At 34.6% G+C, this 19,653-nt stretch overlaps 2 protein-coding genes across 3 annotated transcripts in view; one reads left to right on the plus strand and one right to left on the minus strand.

Annotated features, from left to right (window-relative positions):
• The window catches only part of LOC115239990 (SCY1-like protein 2), a 28,207-nt gene extending 15,000 nt beyond the window's left edge, over positions 1-13,207 (minus strand). For both annotated transcript variants that reach the window (XM_029814892.1, XM_029814891.1), the window contains exons 1-4: positions 11,880-13,207; positions 1,987-2,198; positions 1,031-1,165; positions 102-332 (exon numbers count right to left, since the gene is read on the minus strand). In XM_029814892.1, the coding sequence (XP_029670752.1) occupies positions 102-332; positions 1,031-1,165; positions 1,987-2,139 (519 nt within the window). In that variant the 5' untranslated portion in view covers positions 2,140-2,198; positions 11,880-13,207. The remainder of the gene's footprint in view (positions 1-101; positions 333-1,030; positions 1,166-1,986; positions 2,199-11,879) is intronic.
• Positions 12,577-17,667, plus strand: LOC115239940 (DDB1- and CUL4-associated factor 11). Its single transcript, XM_029814816.1, has 11 exons — positions 12,577-12,588; positions 13,194-13,288; positions 13,389-13,482; positions 13,708-13,957; positions 14,112-14,258; positions 14,333-14,517; positions 14,601-14,693; positions 14,867-15,113; positions 15,266-15,418; positions 15,508-15,614; positions 15,976-17,667. The coding sequence occupies exons 1-11, from the start codon at positions 12,577-12,579 to the stop codon at positions 16,117-16,119; spliced, it is 1,527 nt and encodes a 508-aa protein (XP_029670676.1). The 3' UTR covers positions 16,120-17,667.
• The last annotated feature ends 1,986 nt before the right edge of the window (positions 17,668-19,653 follow it).

The raw sequence follows: 19,653 nt of genomic DNA on the forward strand, positions 1-19,653 counted from the left end.
AGCTCAAAGAATATATATATATATATATACATATATAAGAGCAATCTTTTTGAAAAAGAATTACTTTCTACCGGGCAAGTTTCGAGATGCGTTCTATCTACCTGCAAAAGTCCGTATTTGATCTCCAGCTCAAGCAGCTCGTACTCCTTGACGAAGGTTGAGCGATGGTGGCTCGTGGTCGGCGGATGGTTCTGCTTGCCTATCAGCCCCGAGGACTGCGCCGCGAGCGTGTTTGCCAATTGCTCCTTGTACGCCAGGACGTTCGCCAGGCTAGCTAGAACCGGCTCCGACGCGAAGGCCAACGTATCCGCACACTCCTCCACTTTGTACGCCTACATCGGTGTCAAATATAGCACATCGATCTATGGGATGGCTCGTGAAAATATTCAAAAAATGCAATAATATACATTTATACATTTCGACCGAAAACCTTTCGAATAAATTCGCGAAATTCGTTGCCATTCGTTTCGTTTTCAAATAGATCCTGTTTCCAATTACATTTGGTCGTGTGGGTGGGTGTTTGTAATACTTGGTGTATATATCGTATATTAAATTCTTATCTTAGAAAGAAAGCGGGAGAGATCACATTTCTTTCGCTTCCATTATCGTCTTCTCTCTCCGCCGTTTTTCAGGAAATTGTTCTTCTTTAATTCTTCTCTAATACTTCTGCGATTAATTTTCTCATAAGACATATTTTTTACATTTGTAAGATTTCTCGAAACAACTTTCAAGCGAGAAAAAAAACGATAAAATAAGAGTTAAGAAGAAAAATATATTAGTTTGACGATACTTAGGAAAGCTATACTGTCAGAGAAACATGAAAGTTGGAAAATAAACTTATATAAAGACTGCGTGTATGTGTGTATGTATATGTGTATCCGTCTTCACCGAGACTTCTCTCGACGAAACCATTTTACACTTTGATAGTCGACTTGTGAAATATATTCAAATGGGAAGAGAGAGGGACAGGGGAAACTTCTCGCACTTCACCTTGGCCTATATAATACACGAAGGTGGCGCGTTTATATACCTGCAGGAGCTTCGGATGCGAATATCGTTCCATCTGAGTGGCACCCGCGCGCAGAATATCCGTGACCGTTTCCCTGCGTTTCGGCTTGTGCAGCTTCTCCACGGAACGTTTGTCGAACAGGAAGATCGAGACCTCCTACAAACCAGCAATCCCGCTATTATCTCGCACGTGCTTTTCTCGATAATCGCAAGAATTTATCTTCGGAATGAAGCGAGAATGGTTTCGTTTTTTGTCCGGATACGAAATCGCACGAACTTATCTCGTTCTCACGCTTAAACCCTTAGATCACTTTCAGAATCGATTTCTCGTGAAATATCGAATTGGATTACCTCTAATCCACGATCCAATCGTCTCCTTGTCTCTCTATCTAGATGCTATCGTTAGAAAGAGTGATGATTGAATCGCGCAATTAAGGTGTTAATAACAAACACATCTCGAAAGAAATCGATCCTTGGCGATAATTAAGTTCTTTATCGCAAGTATTGCTTTTGTTTTTCATAAAAAAAAAAACAAAAAAAAACTGCGGAGTTTTTGCAGACTTTCGCGAATATTATTTCTAATTCAGAAAGAATTTTGATCCAATTCCGCAGTGGAAAAGATATATTTCTTAAAATTCTGATATTCAACTATATATATAATAAACAAATATATAAATAACAATAAATCTCACACAAATCTTTATGTGCTCTTTCATATTCTGAAAATAGTTTTCAAGTATACATATCTTGATAAATGTACTGAACGACATTCAATTGTCAAAACGGAACTTTTCAATAAGCATTTTACTTCCAGAAAGCGAAGGGACTTTTATTCTCAATAAATCTTTCGCTCTTCGATTTACGATAAAACTGCAATAACATTCCATCTCATTCGGAGATCGACTTCTCGTGATTAGATACGAATTTAGAATACCAAGATATCGAAGATATCGTCATTTCTTTTGCAACGCTAATTACCATTCTGTCCTTCTTCCGGTAGCCGTCGTAGATGCGCCAGACATTCTCCGGCCCGGCTGTGGCGGATTGTTTGCCGATCTCGTAGGTGCTGCGTATCGGGTCGGGAAGCAGGTCGCACGGTGCCGTGCTACTGCCTCTGGATTTCGCGAACATGATGCGGCACCAGGAAGCAAAGGCCCCTTAGTGGATCAACGTCGACCTCCGTTTATTATCTGTCAAGCCAAAATTCACGTCGAACGCGTTAAGTCTACCCACTATCGTTAACTCGCCGGAAGGGATAAAGGGGAGGCGAAGGGAAAAGGGAGCCTACTAATGTAATATCGAGAAAACAATCTCTATATTTGCTCATGACAAATGAAATATCGCAACGGTATATTCGCGAGGTTCGTTCTAATATGTAATATGTAATATGAGGGAGATTGTCGAAATTCGTCAAAATTACGTTGATTTTAGCATAGACTTCTATTTAAATATAATTAATTAGTTAATTCAACGTTAAAATTATATCGAAATATGATAATCGAAGATTTGTCAGCAATTTATACTATTTCAATGTCGATTTGATCAGAATTTCAATTTTATTTCAATATTTGGTTTTCGACGTTAGTTCAACGTCACATTAACTATACATATATTTCTGACTGGATTAGAATTACATCGCGATTAACGAATTGGGCAGACCTAGTATAAATGTTTAATTTTCAGCTCAGTTGTGGACAAAAGTCTTTTTCATTTAAATTGCAGTCTATCCGATTTCTACCTATTCATTTTTCAGTTCGATGTTTCATTTTTTCATTCATTTTCTTTGCAACAACTCTGTAATATAATATATCCATTTTGTAGATATATTTTCGTCCAACGATCCCGCCATAAGAATTCTTCGGAATTTGATCAGCATAAATAAGTTTGACAAATACTTAGTTTTCAAATACAATAAAAGATCTAATATTAATTTTGTATTTTTTGCACATTTCTGCTGTAAATATAAAAAGCAGCCGAATTTGTTTTTCCAATGATGGTAATGACTATATTACTAGTTTATATATGTATTTATTCCATAAACTTCTATATATTATACCTAAACTGCTAACACGGCTATGTCTTATATGGTGACATGTGAAACAAGGGCAGCCATTTATAATTGGGCAGATTGAAAGTGTATATATGTATAAGTATATATGTAAGTAAGTGTAAGAATATAAGTGTGTATTAACCCAACTCAATATATATATTCTGCCTAATTATAAATAGCTACCCTGGCTTTACATGTCACATCGCTGTTAGCAGTTTAGATATAATATATAGAAGTCTGTGGATTTTAGATATTATCATAGATGCGTGAAAATTTCTAAAAATCGACGATAAAAGAGAAATTGTTGCGTTTCTGATGTTCGAGAGCAAGAATTGAAGTTTTTAAATCTTTAAATTCCCTTAAATCTTTCCTTTTTCTTAAATCTTAAGATTTCTTTAAAATCTTTAAATTTCTTGCTCTCCGTCTTTGTACCTATCGTCAAACATTGTTTCTCTGATAAGGTAATTGCGAAAATTAAAAAAAGATTGAAGAAATTAACAGGCGGATTCTCTCGAAGGAATTAAAATCATATTTATGTCAAATGTTTAAAAAATGCAAAATTTTTTTATCCTTTGATTTATTTTTTCACATATTCCTCTTTTTATGTCATCGCGAAATAAAATTTATTTTATTTTATTTTATTTAACTTTCTAAAAGATGCGCACTATGATTTATAATCGATTCCTTTTTTTCTGCGAGGATTTAATCCGGGAAACCTTTGTACTTCGTGATTAATTAAATTTTCTCTTTGCAGTATTATATTGCATAAAATGTCCAAATACCTACGAATTCTTCGAATCGTGAATTGTATTTATCTACCTAGAGATACTATCGGTAGAAACTTTTTAATTATCGACACTGAAAGTTCCGTTCCGAAATTAAACGGGAATGAGATTTCGTTACCTATTTGCAGCTCTGCGGCTTAATTTGCAAACTCGTTTTTTCATCCGTGAATGTTAAGTAACCTCGTAAATATTGAACTTGTAAGCTCAATATTGAAACACCCCTGCGATTTGCAGTAAAATATTAACCGTTTACAATCGTTTGCAGTAAAATACAACTGTTCATTACAACCTAAATATTCATACAACTAAACCTAAAAAAATGAGCAAATTATATTTTTACAAAGGAAGAAATATATTCAAACTTTTTTTTTATATTTGTGCTATAAATAAAGAAAAAATTAAATAAGGTTAAATATATATATATAATATAAAATTAGGATTTTCAAAGGGGAATGTGTGACTAATACAATAAATAAAAAAGAGTGGAAGTGAGAGAAAGAGAAAGAAAAGTCTTTCATCAAATTGACATTTACTGTTCACATTATCATGACTCCGGCCATTTGAAAAATATAAACTCCTTTTTAAAAAAGAAATCGCGCGACAGAGACTATAAAATTTTTTTATAATACTTCTCTCTCTTCATAAAATTTTTATTTTGATATTCGAAGACTTTTCAGTGCTCTCGTCCTTCGAAGGGAGAGATATTCGTGAGTTATTATTCTCTCGCATTTCTCGCGTAGGAGTGAAGATTGTAGTCATAGATTTCCTTGACAATGTAGAAATACGAGCTTTCGTGTCGTTTTCAGAATACTCGGATATAATAAGAAAAGATTAAGAGTCCAAAGAAAAGTCGTCGTCGTCGACTATTCACGCCTAATCGCTTGGAAGCGCTCGTTAGTTATAGATAAAAAAGAATCAGTATAATATTCAAGCCGTGCTTAGAATCTGAAGTGCTTATGTACGATATAACGACCTAAAAAATATTTATTACGCGACGAAAACGGCGTATAAAGTTCTCGCTCGCACATACATACATACACATAGCCGGGAATCAAATTAATCGAGATTTACGATGATTCGTTCTGCGATCACTTCGTTCATCAGATGAGGTAAATATACAGAGTATCCCCAATTTAAATGTCAAAATTTTAAGAGCGTGTAGAGGACTGATAAACTAAGACAAAAAGTCCTTTAGAGATTTGCTAAGTTTTTGCTTCGTTTTAAAGAAAATCGCAAAAAATGAAACAAATAATTTTCACCAAAAAACTTAAAACAACACTAAAATTATTAGATTTATCAAAAAGTATTATAAAATTAAAATTGTAGAACATGGAATTAAGAAAAGAGAGTGAGTTAAAATCCTCCTAAGGTAAAATTAGATTAGAAACAAAGTTTCGCGTTGTCGCGTATTTATCTACAATCCTCTAATTTTACCTCAGGAGGATTTTAACTCACTCTCTTTTCTTAATTCCATGTTCTACAATTTTTATTTTATAATACTTTTTGATAAATCTAATAATTTTAGTGTTGTTTTAAGTTTTTTGGTGAAAATTATTTGTTTCATTTTTTGCGGTTTTCTTCAAAACGAAGCAAACACGAGCAAATCTCTAAAGGACTTTTTGTCTTAGTTTATCGGTCCCCTGCTCCTAAAGTTTTGACATTTAAATTGGGGACACCCTGTATATACTTATCGTTAATTACTCCTTATATACCTATATCTTATACAGCCAGATAAAGATTTGCACGCGAATTCTCTATTATATTTTTATTATAGTTAGGTAATAAAGATCAAAAGATTTATTACAATTACCTAATTATAAATAGAAAGAAATTTAAAAAAATTAAATGAAGTTAAAATGTGCACGATATAAAATGAGCGTTTTTAAAAAGAAGAAATCTCTTTAATCGTGTATGGCTAAATAAAAAAAAAAATGAAAGAGACAAAGAGAAAGAAAGAAAGAAAGTCTCTCATCAAATTGACATTTATTTTCCACATTTCCATGACCGATTATCTAATTATGATCAAAAAAAGAGAAAAAGAGAGAGGATCTTATATTCTTATCTTTTTAAATTGACGTTTATATACTGTGTCTGCATTTCACTATAAATAATCATTCAAATATAAATTTTTAAAAAAGTAAACTTTGCGAAAAATGTGGAGAGTTTAGTTTCTCTCTATAAAATTTAATTTTCGAAATGTTGAACATTTCAGGAGATATCTGGAAATATTCTTCGTTTTTTTTTCTCATCGTATAAGATTAGAGATCGTTTTCGCGTGCCTCCTTGGCAACGCGAAAATACAAACTCTCCGAAATCATATTGGTCTCCGAATCTTGAAATGACAAATAATACGATTGACGCCGTTCATTCCTCCCGCAAATGTTTGTAATCGAGAATCAAAAGATTGATATTATCCCGAATCGAGTTTGTTTGTCTGTATACAAATGTACAAGCGCGCGAATGACTTTTGTGTATGTATACAGTGTGTTTGTTTTGATAAATAGGAACGCGGACGACAAAGCGTTGAAAGATTCTTTCTCAAAAACAGTCAGTTAACACACGGATACACGATCGAGAATATCGAATCTGTCGATATTCATAACAGTTTTCGCGTTTCAGTTTGTTCATTATACCACGTGATTATTAATCGCTCCAATGTACGCTTATTTTTTAATTAATTAAACACTTTTTATACGCGTTATATAAGACATCTTCAAATACTTTAAGCAAATATATTTGATCCTGACACGATGTCAAATAAAAGAGGAGTGCCTAGATTAGATATCGCAAGACATAATTTTTAGAGAATTTAATATTTATAAGTAAATATAATCAGAACGAAAGAAAAAAAGAAAGAGGGAAGAAGAAAGAGAGAAAGAAAATGTCGAATGGAAGAGAGGACGATATATTTCTCTCTTCTTTGATTCTCCCTCTTTTTTAAGGACTTTTTATGCTGGAAATATGATTCCTGATAAAAGCGTCCTTTGCTTCAAACTTCGTGCGTTCGTTTCATTCCCCTTCCTTCCTTCCACCGTGAGAAATGAGAGAGAGAGAGAAAGAGAGACATTCCTCTCTTGTCTCTCGCGCTCTCACTCTCCAGGATTAATGCACGCGATGGTAATTTTAATCGCGTCATCACGATGACGAACTGTGAAGGACCATAAGTTTTTGTCAGATTGACGTTAACGGGCGTTATCCGCTCCGGTAAATCGATATAAGCGCGCGAGAGCCGTTAACGTTAGCAAGCGCACCCCTCTAATCGCACCCCCGATCTTGGAAGCTCGGTTCTCCCCCCGCGGCGACGTGCGACGCGTTATCCTGTCGGATTCCCGGTGTGACCCCAATCTCGCTCCTGTTATTCCCGCGCGTAATCCTTCTCGCTCACTACACACCGTTTACGCATTTTCGCGCAAATGCGAAACGCGAATCCTGCAGCTAGCGCGATCATAAACGGGGCCATAACGGGATCCTAAGGAAGACCATGACCCGCGCGAAATTCCGAGGAGCTTGCAACGAAATAACGCACGATTAAACGTAATATATATATATAGGCGGCGTATCGCCGTCGACGGCGACGTCGACGTCGACGCTGACGACGGCTGCGGAGGAGGATCACGCGCGTGCGCGCGCACCCTCCGCCTCCTGGCTCTCCGCCGGCGCCTGCCAGGTCCTCGCCCGGCTCCGAGCTCAGGGTGTAGGCCTCCGCGTTGCCTGGAAATTATAGGTCTGGGTTGCAGGGTAGATAGGTTGGTAGGTTGGTAGGTTGGTAGGTAGGTAGATATAGGTAGAGATAGGTGTTGGATATATACGCGGGGGACGTGGATATGGGTGAGAGAGGCGAGAGAGGAGTATGGGGGATTGATGCGGGATATACGGGAGTTTTCCTCCCTCCTGCCGAAAAATCTGCCTGCCTGTCTGTCTGCCTGCTCTCTGCCTGTCATCGATAGGCTCGACCGCCTCTTCTACCCCGAGACGTCACATAGCGATGAGCGATTGTTCGTTGACTGGCCGGCCGGATGTGATCCGACTCTAATTGACTTATTAACTGAATCACGAATCTGACGAGGACAGATCGATGGTTCTCTTTGACTCTGGTTTGAGCGATCGCGCCGAAAACTTGTGACTCTCGTATAATTTTTGTCTTAAACGTTTCGATTATCTTGGAGTTTGCGTTCTTGCTCCATTCATCACTGTCGAGATGCAACTTTAAAACATGTTTGAAAAATTAAAAGAGAATATGCATTTTATACATCATTAATCGGCTTTGATGGAACATTAAAAAAAAAAAACTTTAATTTTATAAAGTATACACAAAAAAAAAAGAATAAGATTTAATAACGTAAAAATTATATTTCGATTAACGAATAAGATTCTTGAATTCTTTTTCAAACTTTTTACCGGATTTGGAATTTTTATTTGGACGCAATTAAAAAGTTTAAGTCGGAGAAGGGAATGAGAGACGCGGTGCAAAAAAAAAAAAAAAAAAAGCGATATGAATTTGAAACTTGGAGAATATATCACGAAATCGTGTTCGAAATAAGTCTGGCAAATTAAGGGCTCATCTCGTTCCTGCGTTGAACTCCTCGGATCTCGTTGCGTATATACTCTGACGTCACACGTACCGCTCCATCAGAAATACGAGTCACGGTTGCATCTATAACTCCGCATTGTAACAAGTTTGTTGCGAGTCAACGAACCAATCAATGAACCGATCTAATTTCGTCGTGATCGTGCTATTGTGTAGCGGCGTCTATTGTATATCCGGCCCGATCAGATCTCTTCCACATGAATCCGTTTTCCCTGACGATTGTCACGGCGTGTCGGCCGGCAAATTTGTGCCCCAATGACATTTCGGGCTCTCTCGTAAAATCATGCCGGAATTAATCACGCGCGTGCTGTCGGCTCGCTTCGACTGTAATTCAATTGGGTACAGTTATGCAGAGAGAAACCAATTACGAAATGTGATTTTTTGAATGCAGTTATTTCATAGAAGAATATTAAAAATAAAATTTCATGTAGCAGGATGTTGAATCAAAAATAAATTGTTTTTTCTGATACTTTCTAATGATTTAGTTATTTATTTTTATCTTTTATATATGTATACAGGGTGGCCCCGAACGTTCCAGCCAGACTTTGAGATCTAATTGGGCAAATCGTACGGAAAAAATTCGATATTGTCAATTTCTAAACTTATATACTTATATATATGTAAAAAGAATGAATCTACGATAAATATTCAAAAGCTTAAAAATTAGGCTTATATATATGTAAAAAGAATGAATCTGCGATAGATATTCAAAAGTCTAAAAATTGACAATATCGATTTTTTCCATACGATTGTGTTCAATTAAATCGTCAAATACGTTTATTAGATTTGTAAGAGGCTCGCGTATTTTTATATTTGTAGTACATTTTTTGTTGAAAGCTAGCTTAAGGTATTTATATATATCTTCTGAAACAGGATTAATTATAATTATACAATCAAGTAGGTGTAAGTATGTTTGCAGCGTCAATATTTATAATTCAAAACTCAATTATTGGCACGCGTAAATAGAGAGCAAAAGTAATTAATATGCAACGTATTTCAATATATTGGTAGATTGTATTGTATTTTAAGCAGATTCTTGGATTCGATGGATTTTTGACGCCTATATTTTCTGTACAAAGCGCCGAGCTGGCTTATTATATTCGTCATCAATTTTTGAATGTCAATATAGGAAGTTTTACCAGGCTCAATTTCTTAAATTGAAATTTTCTGGAAGCAAAGTTCACTCTCTTCAAATTAACGAAGAATAATATCCCGTGATTTTTCTGAAGCTTAATTTACGAGAGAGAGAGCTTTTCGTTTTCGACGGGCTCTTGAAAATTATCCGCATTACAAGGTATTTTTAACGAACCAGCAGTCCATACTGTGAATTATTGCGAAGAATACGAAATTAGGGCGCGATTCAAATTCACTGTGTTCAAACGCATTATCGTGCAAGTACCATTTTCAGGACGCTCACGTCCGGAGAGTAGCAGCGGACGCTTCCGCTCGTATCGAACCGTTATACTGGTTATACAGATACGATTACGCGCAGGACAATCGGAAATAGCGGCGCAATATTTGCTAACGTTATTAGGATTCTCCCGTCCGTGATCGACAAGGCTGAGGGTGATGATGCGTCATTGGACGATGACAGGCGCGGTTCTCTGAGCGAATGAGAGGCTTATTGCTTTCTCTATATAAAGTAAACTATCATCCAACACCATTAGGATACATTTTTAATGATATTAGATTGATTAGACAATCTCGAATCAATTTTTAAGAAAAAAATTGAGAAAGATCGTTTTATTCCATTTTTTTTCGCACTTAAATAAAAATTTTGTAGATGTAAAATTTATTAAAAAATATAATTTTATTACATATCCATTTTTGACTTTTCAAAGTTTGATTCGCAAAAATAAATCTTCTAAATTATTTATGGAAAAATTATTAATGCCTTAAAATGTCCGAAAATTGATTCCAAATTGTCAAAAGATTTCGTCATTAAAAATTGTCTTGCAGTTTTGAGACATTCTGTTTAATAAATGGCCGTGGATAAAAAAGTTGCAAAAAGTGTAAATTAAAAAAAATCACGAAGATAATTTTCATATTACTATCCCATTTATGTCCATAATCATACCTGATTATCTAATTTATTCGATATAATAGACTCTATTACAGACAACAATAAATATCTGATTATCTAATCTATTGATCTTTAACCTTTGGTTCTCGAGAGATAATAATTTTCCGCCTCCATATCTTCGTTTACTCTATAAATGATTAAAGTACAGGTTTGAATTTCCCTTTATCTACGTAATATATACGATAACGAAATGACATAACCCATCATATTTTCAATTGATCATATTTTATTTTTGAATCAAGATGCAACAATTTATTTTCGCAATATTTTCTCTTCGTAAAGAAGTAATCACAGAGAAAAACAATCTTATTTATTTTTTTTTTTAACATCAACCACGCACTCAATAATAAATTTAGTAAAATGTTAAGAATTCATTTGTCTACGTTTCCTACAAAGTGTGATTATCATTTTCCCCTTTGTTTCGTGAATTAAACTTCAAAACGTGAATACAAAGATGCTTTATTAAAAGACTATGATGGAAAAAATCAAGGAAAACAACTAACCTTTGAAAAAAAATAGTAAGAATTATAAAACAAGATTTTAAAAGATTAAAAAAAGAATAATTTTTGTGCAACAAACATAGAATGCATATCAAGCATAAGATATTATTCGACACTCTATTAAATATAAAAATACTAACCGTGAGGATACATCGATAAAAAATAATAACGTTGAAACATTGATCTAACCGCAAAACACTTAACCGCAAAACTAACCGCATCTTTGTATCAAATTAATCAACATTTCCCGATTGCATAAAATTCGGATTATCGCAACAAGTTTGATTAAAATTTATACATTCGCCCCCCCCTCCTCTCCTTCGCGCCACATAAATTTGTTTTAATATCGCTATCTTGTAGCCGTAATCCTTTCAGTAAACCGTCTTTCAAATTGCGCGACCTTTGCCTTTATCTTAAACTTTCAAATATGCTTCTAAAGTTTGAAACAGTTACCGTAGTATATGCGATAATAAATACGATTCGATTTGCATAATGAGGGACGAAAACTTCTGAGGAAGATTCAAGAGCACGCATTTTCGCGAGATATTGTTTAACGATGACAGATTACAGAAAAGGCAATTCATGAAATTGTTATGGATGAAAAAATTATGAAAAGCATCGGACGAAAAAAAGTGTCGCGACGAAAAGCATTAGAGAATTGATTTGCATAAAATATATATATATATATACATCTTATGAAAAAATATATTAATATATTACATGCACACATTTTATTGTATTATTTGTATTATTATATAATTTACATATATTGTTCACAAGCGATATATCTCCGAAGGTAGAAATGAAATCGATGGATATATATATCGTTAGATCAATATAATTACAAATAATAACAAAGACTTACCATTTTAAAATTATGAATTTTCAATTTCAATATGTTATTGTTATCAATTCTCTCCGAATTGAATGCTGTTCAATTGAGTCTCGAATGGATATGGATATCGATGTTGAAAAAAATGCGTTTTATCGCTCCTGAAATTGTAATTATTGCGTCATTATTATAAATTGTCGGATCTGCATTTAAAAGACATTTAAGTGACATTTAACGATAGATAAATGCTCGATTTCCGTAAATGCATTAAATTGTTTACAATGGAACAAAACCGCGAATATCGAAAATTACCGACAGTTTATTGTTTATTTGAACGCCGATAAATACGATACGCGAAATCCGAACGAAATATATACACGCGGAATGCGAATTTATTTATATTAATAAAAGAGGCGTTCAACGTGTTGCACGAAATCGCAAAATTATTTCGAGATTGTGTGGGTCGTATAATTTAAAAACAGTTCCCAGAAACAAAAAAGAGACGGAAAATGATGACACTCGTATATTGCCGTCTAATATTCACAGAATCTTTTAGAATATTGAATTTTAAGTAATTCCAGAAAAAAATTTGAATCATGAAATCTCTTACCTTGTTAGTAGAATATCACGGTTTAATATCGATAATTTATTTAATATTACAAACGTACGGCTGGATATATGCGGACAGAGAGAATGAGAGGGAGAGGGAGAACGATTTTTACGTTCAAATATGGCGGAGTATGTAAATACCATAGACTTATATATAAATAGATTGCACACTGCACACTCTTTTCTATTGTCCTATGTTGCTAGTGTTGCTTTCGGGCGACCTATGGGAGAGCGCAATTGACAAGCATCTACTGTAACTGTATGCAGTAACTCTTTTTGAATAAATCTATGGTAAATATTTATAGAGTTCACATAAAACGCGCGCGATTGTTGGCTATTTGAAAGTTTTCAAGATTGCCTCTTCGCGCTTTCCTCTTCGCGCGATTGAAGATTTATGCAGACATAAATAAGTGCGTCATCGCGTAATACGCAGACGCAGGAAAATATATCTGACGTTTAATGTTTCGTACATACATACGTCCGGTCGATCGTATCGCGTTGCGTTTTTCCTTCTCCCATATTACTTAAAACGTTCGCGATTGATCGATCTTTCCCACAGACTTACAGACATATATACTTGCGTATGCATCGCGTGATTATGCAAGCTTGTCTATACGGGTTTTTATCATCGATCTCTCTTCCGCGCGCGCTATTTTCCTAACCTCTCGACCCTGTCTCTTTCGCTCTAGAACGACTCTTGCGTATGTTGTTTCGTCGCCCGGCATTTCCCGGTGATAGCTGATCTTGTCGCTGATCGAGTCCGTTAAAAAAAAAAACCAGAAACATCTTCCCTACTCGCCTGCGCCTAGCGCAGGACGTCATATTCGTACGCTGTATGTAACTGTCAATTGTATAACCTAACCTAACCTAACCTCAGCATCACGCGACATATATATTTCGGATAATTTATTTCAATACTCTTTCCATTTCCAGCACAAACACTATAGAGAGTAGATCCGATGAGTCCGAAGATGAATTTCCAAACAATGCAAGACGGAGGTTTGTTCGAGATACAACCAGGTTAAAGGTGAGTTATCTGCAGTAGAATAATTTTATTTTCGATTGAATACGTTGTTTGGAAAATACTTTCCTCTCTTCATCTTGTTTTCCTTTGGAGAGCCAAATATAGGCAAATTCCATGATATATATTTATCTATTATTGCTCTTTATACTTTTCTAAATTTTTGATATCGATTATCTTGCATATTATGTGCAATTTGCATCAATTGTAACTTTGTGCGATGCTTTTTAGGAAAACGATATAAATTACATCATTAAACAGGCCTCTGGAATAGGGCATAGTTCTGACCAACAGAATGTGTCTATCACACCTGTGATACAAAGGAGAGCTCTTAGGCCTGATGGTTTTAGCACAAATGAAAAATGTAGATTAAGAAATAGTCTTTTACCAAATAAGCCATGTACGATACAGAATTATGATACTAAAGTATTCTGCGGTTTATATTCTAAGGATGGGAGGTTCTTCATCACTGCCACTCAGGGTAAATTTAACATTTACATTTATCATGTGTTATTTCATGTGAGAAGTCTCATCACTCATAAATAGCAATTGAACTTATTGCAATGTACAATTTTATGACTTTGCGATAAGTTGTCGATTGTTGGTTCATGTTTAATGTATATAATTGTTTGCAGACAAACAGTTGCATGTATATCGCACACATGGTGACAGATTTGACTTATATAAAGAAATTCAGGCACGCGACGTTGGTTGGAGTATTCTGGACTTAGCGTTTTCTCCGGATGGTAGATATATCGCGTACTCGAGCTGGTCGGAAAGTCGTAAGTATATTATAATTACGCAATGTGCGTTAATCGTTCTTATGCAATATGCATTTTTCTTATATTTTTGACAGTGTATCAATGCCCTCTCTTTGGGCGCAGAGATGATGCCCTGGAAAAGCTACAATTAAGACCAACAGAACGACGATTCACCGTGTTTTCGATAGCGTTTTCACACGATGGGAAAGAGATCATTGGTGGCGCTAATGATGAATGCCTTTACGTATATGATCGCGAGCTTCATCGGCAAGTTTTGCGGGTCTGTAGAATCATTAGCTAGACAGAAGAAGATGTATTCACGACTCTTTACATTGGCCTTATATTAGCCATTAATTTTTACAGTTTCGAGGTCACGACAAAGATGTCAATACTATAGCTTTTGCTGATAACACTTCACAAATCTTCTACACTGGTAGCGACGACGGATTATGTAAGGTATCATCGAGCGGAGAATTTTTTTTCTTTCTTTCTTTTTCGAATGATATAAGTCGAGTGAGAGAGATCAAGCACATTAAAATATTCGATGAAACTAACACATTAATATTATCCAGAGAATTATCCAGAAAGGCCTCTCTATATTAGTCTTCAATGTCTTTCTATTGGTTTAGATATGGGATAGAAGAACGATAAATGAAACTAATCCTTGTGCGGTTGGAGTGTTGGCCGGTCATAGCAATGGAATCACATATATCGATTCACGCGGTGATCAACGATATTTAATATCCAATTCTAAAGATCAAAGCATTAAGTTGTGGGATGTACGCAAATGCTCCAGTCATAGAACCGAGCAAATTGCTAGACAGTTTGTTGATCGTCAGGACTGGGACTATAGATGGCAGCGCATGCCTGAAATGAGTAAATATTCATTGAAGTTAAATAAGAAAAATGATTGGGACATTCATTGTTTCTATTTTTAAATTACATTTAGATATGTTTAAGATATCTCTAATAATAATTGATCGTTATGCGCAATTGTCAAGTATATATACGGTATTTTGCTGTTCCAGCACGGGAACCGCAAATTTTAGACGGCGACACCAGTGTTATGACGTATTACGGTCATTGTATCCGTAAAACCCTGATACGTTGTCGTTTCTCGCCAGAAATTACAACCGGCCAAAGATACATTTGCACAGGAGATTCGAGAGGTCGGCTGATCAGTAAGTTTTGTTGATTGATCTGTTATACGCAGAATTATCGCGGAAATGAGCAGTCTGGTTTTACATGCTTTCTTTTTTCTCAATTCCAGTATACGATCTTCTAACGGGGAAAATCGTGCTCAATGTAAGAGGTCATAGGGGATGCGTCCGTGATGTTAGCTGGCATCCTTATAATCACATTATCCTTACCTCATCCGTGAGTAAATCATTGTAAATATGTTTCATACATCTCGAAACGAAAAAGAAGTTACAACTACCGCCAACGAGTTTTTCTCTGGGATATGTTAATAAAATTTTATACGTATTAAAAAAAGGCAGGAAATATTTTGAAATATATACAATTCTTTGTTCAAGGAAGAGATAATCGAAAAAATAATGGGAGATATTTTTTTACAGTATTATTCGAGAGAGTTCTTCGCTTTTCAGACACTTACAAAAAACTTACTTTTAACATGTATATGTGGATTTGCAATATCTTTTAATTCGCCATCCAAAATACAAACTATTTATTATGATAACATAATTATGCTATTTATAATTATATTTTATGCTTATAGTGGGATGGGAAAGTAGCTAAATGGATCTACAGGGATGATATGAGTGGTAATGTGGACCAAGAAGAAGAGGAACTGGTCATTACTAATCCCCCTACACTATTACGGCGAAGTGAAAGAATAGCTGGACAAAGAAGAGCATGCTAATTCGTATAATACCGAATTAGCATGCTCTTTTTTGCCCAATAAAAACAAATTTGTTTCGAAAGGCAAGGAGAATAGAGGAAATGGCTATCGATGACAGATTTCGCTCAAGTTCTGCTTTTGACTTTCCGTCGAGAATACAAGTACTCGGTGTACAAGACTGAAGAACACGCTTTCTCCCGTCCGTGTTTACGTATTTTGCGGGAAAATAATTCTCGTTATGATCACTTTGTGTCATTGATACAAGTTGAGCAAGAACACCGTTACTCAATCTGTTGTGATGGCACGATCTATTCACGCGCTACGCATATCTCTCTTCCTCCTCTCCTTTTCACATTGTTTACAAATGTTTTACACTGCAAAGAAGCGATGTATTTTTATTAAGTCATCATTTCGTTTTTATGAAACCTTTGACGAATTATTCCATCAAACGACATTTTTTTCACAATATTAATCGGTTCTTTTTCCTGGATTATGACTTTTATATTTGGACTGTTTGGATATAGCACTCGAGCTATAAGTAAACTAAAATTATCTCTAAAATGTTTTCCTCTTTTCGAACATATCTCTATAATATAAAAGTTCGCCTCAAAAAGGATCGCCCCAGCGTTCGTTTTTAATTATGTAGATTAGCTTACATTATCTTATTATTGTCTCATTAATAGAAATTACATTATTATAGTCTCATTAATAGAAAGGTATTTGGGACCGATTGTATAACTTCTTCGCCGAGATGAGAAAGGATAAAAACACGAATGAGAGAAAATAAGAAAAAACATTTTTTAGCATTAAAACTGATTAGAGAGCTGCTTAATATCAGTCATACATATAGGTAAAGGCTCAAGCTTCTGCTCGCATAAGAATAAAAAAAGGAATGTTTTTTTGTTGAGAAGAAACAAAAGATTTCTTTAATAAGATAATAGTGTATAATTAGTAGTTATTTTATCGTTTCATATTGTATAGAGATATTTGTTCGCGATTATAATATGCGATATCACTGATAAAAGTACAAATCTCGATGCTTTCAATATTAAATATGACGTATTTTTCGCACAATATTCCAACTTCGATCAAAACTAAATAATTTTGCATTACTTTTGAATAATGAAGAATGATGTATACAATTGTAAAGCAACCTCGTTTTGTACTACGTTTATTCTAAAGCTTTAAAGTGCGCGCACATGCACGTACGTATACACAAGCGATTTTTTTATGGAATTATTTTACTGCGGCGTCAAATAAAATATCGTATTAATTTGTATGTATATGTATACTTGAAATAAAAATCGCCTCAAGGGGTGAACACACAGTTAGTTTAAAATTATTAAGATTACTGTGTAGCGAGAGAAAAAAATCGCTTGTGTATGTGTATGGAATTTTAATAATTAATTTTTTAACTTCATTATTTCGAATATTAAGAAATATTAAGAAATAAGAGACTATTGGGCGATCCATAATTCCGAACCGATTGTTAAGCCTTCATAATTAATGTACATTTTTATCTCAGAACATGTAACATATTGTTGGTTTAATATAATACTGATTATTATATGGCTTGGCATTTTAATATTATATTGTGAACTTTTATCCAGGATTTTTAAATTTTTTTATTACGCTTAAAAAATGTAGAATTGCATGCACATCCCCACACATAACTTTAAAAATATTTCTTAAAATTAATTTCTTTTGAAAAAAGTTATTTGAAAAATAATTTTACTATATATTACTGTATTTATAATATATACTATACTATACTATATATATATATTTTATACAATTTTACTATGGCATACATTTAACAGAGCATGATTGATAATGTCATCCTAGCAAACACACTTTTATAATTATGTTATAACGGTTACATAACTCAGTGTAACCGAATATAACAAGTAATATTACAGGATTGTAACATGTAATACACTCGTTCCTTGTAATTTCCCACTGAAGAAAGCAACAAATTTTATATAGCAGTTATACATTTAATTATAACAATTATATAATGTAATATTATTGATACATTAAAAACATATATAATAAAATTAAAATATATCAGATGGTATATAACAAAAATATAACAGCTGTTATTATAATTTTATACTCCAACATTATATAAGTGTTATAATATGTTTGCTCGGATTCTATTGACGTTAATGTCATTTTATTGACGTATTAACATATAATTTTAAGCATTAGCATATATTATGTAATGCGAAATCCAATACGCGGGAAAGTAAAAACACGTGCAACTCGCACTCGTGTGTTTCTCTATTCTGCAAGATTTTTGAACCAGTGTGACCTCACAGAAGCCGCGTAAAACAAGCGATAATTGATTTAACTCGCGGAAAGACAAGAATTTGGAAGCCGCACAAATTCTGATGGCAATCGATCGATCGTGATGTAACTTGCGAATGTTTGTGTCGGCGATTATGAAAACGTGGCATACGTAAAAATTTTATTTTTACTGACACGTTAAAATTAGACACATTTTTACCAAAACTCGAATAGATTATTAATACCCTGGAGAGTTTTACGAATTGTCTCTTACGTGACAAGAGATTTATTGAAAGTGCGCGCGAGGGAACCTTTATCTTTATGTTGCGCCTTAACTGCACATTTTGTTAGAACCTTGAAAATTATTTCTCTCTCTCTCTCTCTCTCTCTCTCTCTCTCTTTCTCTCTCAAACGCACAGAGATCTAATTATCTCAGTAAAACCGAGAGTATCTCACAAAACCACACATACGGTTCATACGTATATAATCGTCGTCGAGACGCGTTTCCTCTCCCAAGTTTTTACATGAAAATCGTTTGAGGAAAGCATCATTCCGCGAAGACAAAGGCGAACGGATCTTCGCCGCTTTCAGATTTAGTTGCGCGCGAAATCAAGATCTATTGTTGGTGGACGAAGTGCACATGCGGCGATATATTTCCCGGATGGTCCTTGAGCGCAATATCGAGGGAACCTTGAATGAGATTCTTCCACAAGAACGAACGCGACTTATTCGGGTCTATGCCACTGTGAAGAAGACCGACGACTATAAATGGAGTTGCCTTAATTTCCAATGCGATGGCATATTTACGGCGCTATAATTCTTTCGCACGTTTTTTCCTTTTTTTTTTTTTTTTCAATTATCCATCGCAATTACGATGACGCGATGTAAGAAGACAGTGCTATCTGGAGATAATCGAGGATTAAGATAAAAAAAAATCTGCCCACGCGAAGGAATTAAAGAATTTATTGAAAGTTGAAAAGATGAATGTGGATTATCTCGAATTATTTTATTTTAATTGTATCTACAACAAAAATTTAACAACTTCTGAGAAGACGAAATTCCGCGATATACAGGGTGTATCTGAAATGATGCACTAAACTTTAGGAGCATATTCTAGAGGTCAAAATAAGACTTTTTTCCTATGAACACATGGGTCCGCAAATAAATCCTCCTCCGAGCTAGAAACCCCTAAAGTTTGGGGAAAAAATTAAAAATTGGCTGTATTCCAGAAAAAAAAAATTATATCGCCGAATAACCGCAGTCAAA

The sequence above is a fragment of the Formica exsecta genome, unplaced genomic scaffold, assembly GCF_003651465.1.
Source record: "Formica exsecta isolate Colony F162 unplaced genomic scaffold, ASM365146v1 scaffold4, whole genome shotgun sequence".
Classification (NCBI taxonomy): Eukaryota; Metazoa; Arthropoda; class Insecta; order Hymenoptera; family Formicidae; genus Formica; species Formica exsecta.